We start from the raw sequence: 7,602 nt of genomic DNA on the forward strand, positions 1-7,602 counted from the left end.
TTTTTTTAGTTTTACCATAGAGAGAGATAGAGGGTGAGAGTGAGAGAGAGAGGAAGTGAGAAAGCAAGCTACCAGATTCAGGACTCGAACCCTGGTCGGCCATTTGGGAATGTCCAGTGCCTTAACCATCATGCCACCTGCTGGTCTCCAGTGTCTTAGATTTTGGGCACACACATACATTCACCCAGCTCGAACCATACAGTTGGCCATATGGGATCCAGTTGCCTTAGCCTCCAAGCCACCTGGCTAGCCGGTAGTTAGTAAAAGCCTTTTAAAATATTGTTGTGGGTCTTTTGTCCTTTGCATAATCCCACTAGGTATATGCAATCAAATGACTGAGCTTTAAAGTCACTTGGAAGAATTTCCCTGTGGTGGTGAAGTTGGTATATGGTCAGGTTCCTTTTTTTTTTTTTTTTTTGCAGGGGCGCGGGGGTTTGCTATAGGGCACATGAGCTTACAGGAGAGACAGAGAGACAGAAAGCAAGAAATCACCTCCCCAGGGGGGATGACCATGTCACAGTCCTTTTTCCTCCATTCTCCTCTCAGGATTTTGAGCATGCACTCACACGTGCCCCATGTGAGTTTTAAGTCATCGGGATGCACTCACACGTGCCCCGTGTGAGTTTTAAGTCACCGGGTCTGGGACTCGAACTGCAGTAGACTTTGAGAGTCCAGCAACATGACCGCTATACCACCTCCTGGTTCCATGCTTAGGTTCTTTTATCTCATTTTACTCTTGGTTTCTAGGGGTTCTTTTTTTTTGAGAGGTTTTTGCTATAGGGCACGTGCTCTTGCCAGAGAGACAGAAAGTGAGAAATCACTCCCCAGGGGGGATGGCCACGCTGTAATCCCTTCTCTGTTCTCCTCTCAGGATCTTGGGTGGGCACGCAGGCAGGCACACACGCCCGGTGTGAGTTTTAAGCCACCGGGTCCAGGATGCGAACCGCAGTTGACTACATGGGAGTCCAGCAACATAGCTAGCTAACTGCTGGTCCCTAGGGGTTCTTTTTCTTTTGATTTTATTTTGTCTTAGCGTTATGAATGGCTCCAAACTCAAAGCTACAAAATGGAATACACTGGTTTCTCTCCCTGCCTCCTCCTCCTGTGTGGTTTCTTCCATTCGCCTGTAGGCAACTATTTGTTATCCTTAAAAATAGACTCCTCCCGCAACCCCTTTTCCTCCATTTCCTTCAGGGATGATTTCTCATCTTGCCTTTCAGTGTTTCTCTCTGTCTCCAGTGAGGGTATGTGCCCTATGGCAAAACAAACAAAAAATAGCTACTCTTTGTTCTCCTGTCCTGATTACTTTCCTTTATACGTTTTCTCATTGCTTCATATTATTGTGTTCTTTTACGACTAGAATGTAAAATTTCATGAGACCAGGGCCTGATGCTTGCACAAAAAATCCATGTCTCAGTTTCCTTTCAGGGCCATTCAAAATGATTTATGTGGCCGTTACCTCCCCACCCCTTTAGAGTGTAGGCTAGCAGCATAGTTTATTTTATTTGTGAAGGTTTATTACTAGGTCAGTACTCCATTCAACACATGCTCTTTGGGCCTTCATAGCCATTTCAGATGACACCGGGTGCTGTAGTACAGTGATGGACCAGTGACAGGGAACGGGGGCCCTGAGATCTGTACACTCGTCATCCCACGTGCAGATGACATGGTAGGCGAAGGTCACCTGTCATGTGTGCCACTGTGTCCAAGAGGCCCCGGCTTCCAGGTGACAACCTGTGCAGGACCCTAGAGACTTATGGGCACTCCAGCATGAGGCCGAGCCAGGCCTTGCTATACAGCCTTTCTGGTGCGATGTGCTTACATGAGTCCTCTGCAAAATGCGTAATAAAAACGACAGAACTTACGGGCAAATGGAAGGGCAGCACACTCAAAACCTTTGTCAGTGACACATGGAAAGGGACCCGATGAAAACAGTAGCAGTCTGTGCACACGTTAGCAGGCGGAGACGTACACAGACAAGCCGTGAATTCAGCAGTTCCTCTGGGAACACCTGAGCTTTGCGTACTGCGGTGAGCGTCGGAAAGCTGCAGCCTGTATGTTCAGCCCGTTCCTCGTGGGTAGAATCACACGTAAACAAATGATAGATGGTGTTTTCAGGTTGTTGCCGACAGCCATGTTGGGACAAGTGTGTGTCCCTTGAGCAGGTGGAATAACAAATACATCTTTCCCTTTCAGATGACATGCCAATGGGAACAGCGGGCAGACGTGCTTCCAATGAGTTCCTGGTGTGTGGAGGGTATGTTTACAGAGTCTCGCAAAAAAAAAGTCTCTTATTTTGTTACTTTTCTGAATACAGTAATAAAACTTTGTGCTCTTGATTTATTTGGCTCAACAATTTATCACTTCCTTTTTTATTTTTTGTAGAAGAATTACTTAATTTTATTAATAATTTTTCCCCTTTTTGATTACTAGAGAGAGAGAGAGAGAGAAAATGAGAAAGCACACCACAGGCCCAGGACTCAAACCGTGGTAGGCCATGTGGGAGTCCAGCACCTTAACTATGATGCCACCTGCTGGCCCATATCATTTCCTTTCTTATAAAAAACATTTTTAATTGTGATTCATTAGGCATGTGGACGTGCATGCCCACAATTCTGAGAGGAGGATAGAGGAGAAGGGATTGTGATGTGGCCATCCTCTCTTGGGGGGTGATTTCTCACTTTCCCTCTCTCTCTCTCTCTGTCTCTGTCTCTGGTGGGAACATGCGACCAATAGCAAACAAACAAAATTTTTAATTGTTATAAAAATCACATAAAATCTACTATAAAGAGACTTTTAAAATTATTTTAATTTATTATTATTATTGTTCAGTTTGACCATGGGGAGGCAGAGAGAGACAGAGAGCCAGAGACAGAAGAGAGAGACAGTTAGACAGCAAGCTGCCAGGTCCTGGACCTGAACTGTGGTCGACCATGTGGGAGTCCAGAGCCTTAACCACCACCACCAGCCCCTCAAACCATTTTTAAGTCTAATTTTTTCATCTTATAAAACTGAAGCCTTCTACTTATACAGTAACCACCCCTGTTTCCCCTTCTCCCAAGGCCCTAGTAAATGCCATTGACTACTTTAGATATCCCGTGTAAGTGAGATCATTCAGTATTTCTCTTTTTGTGACTGGCTTATTTCACTTAACATTCTGTCTACAAGGCTTGTCTATGTTGTAACCTGCTGACAGATGTCCTTCCTTTCGATGACTGAATAATAATCCATCATATGATATACCACATTTTGCTTATCCATTCATCCATCAATGGGCATTTGGGTTGCTCTGCCTCTTGGCTGTTGTGAATTACACTACTGTGAACATGAGTGTGTAAATCTCTCTTCAAGATTCTGTTTTCAGTGCTTTTGGATATATAGCTAGAAGTGAGATTGCTTGATGATGCGGAAATTTTATGTGTAATTTTTGAGGAACTGGCGTACGTGGGCTGTGTGCGTAGCAGGCCTCCATCAGCCTGCAGTGGCTGGGGATAACCAGTCTAACTCCCCGCCCGTGCCTGCTCTCCGGCTGGGTGCACCGGCATTCCTGCATGGACTGGAGACGGGCTTGTAGGAGCTGTGACTAGGAAGTTCTCTTTAGGTGGAAATGCACTCGTCAGTGAGAGAAAGAAAGTGAAAGCATCATACTATAGGAGAGGCTGGAAAGGAGCCCGAGGTGGCCCAAGGAAGGGCAGCCAGTGCGAAGGTGTGAAAGCCTGGGAACGCGTCGTCTCGGAGAGGACGTCCGCCTTTCTGATGGTCTCCCTCCACAGCCCTGCCCCTTCTCCTGGGTGCTGAGCCGCTGTCCCGGCTGGCTGCCCACCTCTCTCCCAGCCTGATGGTCTCCCTCCACAGCCCTGCCCCTTCTCCTGGGTGCTGAGCCGCTGTCCCCGCTGGCTGCCCACCTCTCTCCTAGCCCGTGGAGCGTGAGCTCCCATCCTGGCTCGGCATTTTGGCTGCAGGTCGGGCCTCACAGGAACATCTGCATCTAGAACCTCCCTTTGACCCTCCCTGTGTCCACGGGCATACAGTCTCCCCATGTCCCTGCCATCCTGCTTCCTTGGGAGTAAACTGAGATTCACTCATGCAGACTTCCTAAAGCTGAGGCACCTGGGGGTCTCTGGGTGCAAAGACGGAAGCTGAAGAGGTTGTGCTGTCACCTGGTCTGCTTGTCCTTTGCCCTGTGCGCCTCAAGTGTTGGTAGGAGTAGGGAGCACGATGTGGCTGTGCTGCCGTGTGCTCAGACCGCGTGGTCTTCCTGTGCTCCTTGTGGGTCCACACAGGGATCCTGGGGAAAAGGCTGCAGTGGCTTTTCCTAGCAGGAAATTGGGGGACATGTCCAGAGACTGAGACATTTACAGGACACTGGCTATTCATCTCTGAATGTGCTGGTAGGAGAGAAGGCAGAGACATTAGAGACGTCAGCTGGGCTTCCCTGACAGGTGCTACAATTTATGAGGTTGCTAACTTTACTTCTTTAGGAAGTATCTTTTTCTTTATGCATGACGGAGTGCATGACAGAGTACACATATGAGAGAGAGAGAGAGAGAGAGAGAGAGAGAGGGAGAGGAGAGCCCTCCACGGGGATCTGGCCGTGCTTCAGGCCCTCTCCTCTGGACCGCGAGCCTGTCAGCGAGCACTCCACGCATGGCCAGCGCGTTGCAGGCCGACGGGGCCAGGGATGCCAGTTGTGGTCACCATGTGGGATCCCGCCTCTCCCGAGCAGTGTATTACCCTTACACCAGGAAAACGGCCCTGAAGGACTCTGTTTCCCCAGCTTCTCTTTGGAGATGAACAAGTACAGGAGGAATATTAGGACTCGCCGGTGTGTGAGTTAAAGCAGATCCCCTCATGTACTTTGTATTTCCTAGGACACTGAGACAGTGGACAGACGGCTGTGTCCATGCTCACTCGAAACGCAGTGACTGCCGCTCGTTCTCTGGCAAGAGTTTAGGCTGTCGGGCCGGTGGTTGCCCAGGCGTGTAGGCGCCAGAGCTGGCTGCTGAAGTCAGGTGGTTTTAGTTTTGAGGGTTTAGAGGGTTTGGTTTGGTTTTGGTTTTGATTCTTTTTCTGTTTTCAGGGTGCAGGTAAGTTTAAGAGTCAGATGTATAGATATTAACAGAAGTCATTGTATCTGAATCATACTTAATGGAAATACCTAAATGGAAAAATAAGAGAGAGCTGTAGAAGCACTCTGAATGGAGTGTCCTTAGGAATTCCACTGGGTTGCAAACTGCAGGGTCCTGACCGTAGTACCGGGAACAGCGTTCTTAGAACAAAAGAGATCAAGATAAATAGTTGTTGCCTTCCTTCCTCAGACCGGAGGAAGTTAGTGTCCCCAATTCTCTTGGCCTTTCTTTGTGGTTCCAAGGTTGCTGCTGAATCTCCAGCAAGCACACTCACCCTCTGGGCAGGGAGGAGGAGAGGGGAGGAACAGAAGACCTCCACTCAGCTCCTTGACGGGAAAGACAAGGTGCTGCCCTGGGCTCCCGGAGAGTCTGGGTTTTGTTTTTCCCCCGCCACTGCCCCAGGAAACCTGAGTTCTGTTAGTGAGAGCAGTGGGCAGGTAGTGGGAAAGCAGCCCGCGCCTCTGCTGCCTCTGCTGCCTCTGCTGCCGCCGAGACTTCCGTTTATCTAAATATAAGACATGCTCATGGGTCTGAAAGTCCTGAAGTGACATTTTAGGAGATAATCATTTCACTTGTTTGAGTGACTAAATATTCAGTCTCATATCTGTAATGTAGTTAGGAAAAAGTGTGAAATTCATGTGGCTTTAAAAAAATTATAGAAAGACAGAAGAGTGGAATATATTATCTTATGGCCCGATATTATCTACAGTTGTTCCAGGGTAGGTTATGAGTGAAGAGTCATCTAGGGACATGTGCTTTCTGAATTGATAAAAAGTGAGGAGACAGGCTGCTAAGCCAAATGTGGCACTTCATAATGCGGAGCTGGGGTCGGGTGTGTGCTCAGAGAGAGGCAGCGTGTTTTCAGTCTTCACAGAGTCCGAGTTCTCAGGGAAAGCTTCCTGCACTCATAAGCTGCATAAACATTCCAGTCATCTTTGCTCTTGAACTTCCTGTTCTTTTACCCAGCATATTTTCCTAGAAATAATATTTTCTGCTCACGTAGTAATGAGTATCCGAATGTGAGTGGATGAAATAGTTTTGCTAACCTATAGAGGAATCTTCTTCAAGATTACGGTTACAATTTGTAGTCCTCAGTATGTATATAAATGCCAGGGGAGTTCTTTAGATGACAGATCTAGTTCTTTGCTTACGAAGTATTTTTTTAACAATGTCATTTCTCATTCACATACAGAAGTGATCATTTGGCTTTTTCTAGAATTATCTCTAAATAGCACTTAATGGGTCAAATGAAAAAAGCAATCTTTGTGATGCATCTTTCTTTTCTCAATAAAATATGGTTGTAGGCAGTGTCAACCCACTGTGTCACCTCACAGCGAAACAGCACCGATTCCTGTTCCCACTCAGATAAGGAATTACCAGCGCATCGAGCAGAATCTTACATCTCCTGCCAGCTCTGGCACTAATCTACATGGTTCTCCAAGGTAAGCTAGTGGTTTTCTCCTTTCTTAATTCTTCTCTTTTAAAAAATCTCTGTTACTATTAATGAAAAATCTGTTACTTTTCCATAGCAGATAGTCTTATGTATTTCCAGATGTCTGAAATTGTACAAAATTGAGTAGTAAAAAAGCCTTTATAATTGACAGATCAAAATAGTATTTAACCTGGGAACCAGCAGTTAGCGTAATGGCTATGTCGCTGGACTCCCACGTAGTCGACTGCGGTTCGTGTCCCGGACCCGGTGGCTTAAAACTCACGCCGGGTGCGTGTACGTGCGTGCCCAAGATCCCGAGAGGAGAATGGAAGAGAAGGGATTGTGGCGTGACCATCCCCCCTGGGGGGTGATTTCTCGCTTTCTGTCTCTCTGTCTCTTTCTGTCTGTCTGGCGAGCGCACGCGCCCTACTTTGAATCTCTCAAAAAAAAAAAAATAGTATTTAACCTTACCTGGGTAATATAGTGTAATATGTATACATTTGTCCACAAATGTAGTTACCTTTTTTTTTTTTTTTTTGCTTTGGGGCATGTGCACTTGTCGGAGAGAGATAGTGAGAGGGAAAGTAAGAAATCACCACCTCCAGGGGAAATGGCCATGCCGCAGTCTTTTCTCTTTATTCCTCCTGGGATTTTTGGCATGCACGCACAGGTGCCCAGCATGAGTTTTAAGCCATCAGGCCCAGGACTCAAACTGCAGCTGGCCGTATGGGAGTCCAGTGCCTTAACCACCATGCCACCTGTTACGATTACTTTTTTTTTTCAGTTTTGTAATTGAGATTTATTGGTTGTGTCAAGGATCAGTAGAGACATTTCAATTTGTACCCAATTCTTAACATATGTACCAAAAATTTAAAAAGCCAAGTCTAGTGATTCCAGTAAAGTTATTCCAGTGACATTCCAGCTTCAAATTTGTAGGCAAATTTTCCTTAAGAGGATATCAAGAACCACTGTCTTCAGATGTTGAAAGCTGTTATGTAAGTCCCACCAAATCACAATTTAGTATCATACACACTACATACT

General features: G+C 46.5%; 1 protein-coding gene and 1 pseudogene across 2 annotated transcripts in view; one reads left to right on the plus strand and one right to left on the minus strand.

Annotated features, from left to right (window-relative positions):
• Positions 1–7,602, plus strand: part of ULK2 (unc-51 like autophagy activating kinase 2) — a gene marked incomplete at its 5' end in the record, with an annotated part of 92,814 nt that overhangs the window by 59,331 nt on the left and 25,881 nt on the right. For both annotated transcript variants that reach the window (XM_027773702.1, XM_027773703.1), the window contains 2 exon segments: positions 2,197–2,257; positions 6,434–6,571. In XM_027773702.1, the coding sequence (XP_027629503.1) occupies positions 2,197–2,257; positions 6,434–6,571 (199 nt within the window).
• The window catches only part of LOC102494913 (non-histone chromosomal protein HMG-14 pseudogene), a 2,421-nt pseudogene continuing 1,486 nt past the window's right edge, over positions 6,668–7,602 (minus strand).

The sequence above is a fragment of the Tupaia chinensis genome, unplaced genomic scaffold (assembly GCF_000334495.1).
Source record: "Tupaia chinensis unplaced genomic scaffold, TupChi_1.0 Scaffold000365_1, whole genome shotgun sequence".
NCBI lineage: Eukaryota > Metazoa > Chordata > Mammalia > Scandentia > Tupaiidae > Tupaia > Tupaia belangeri.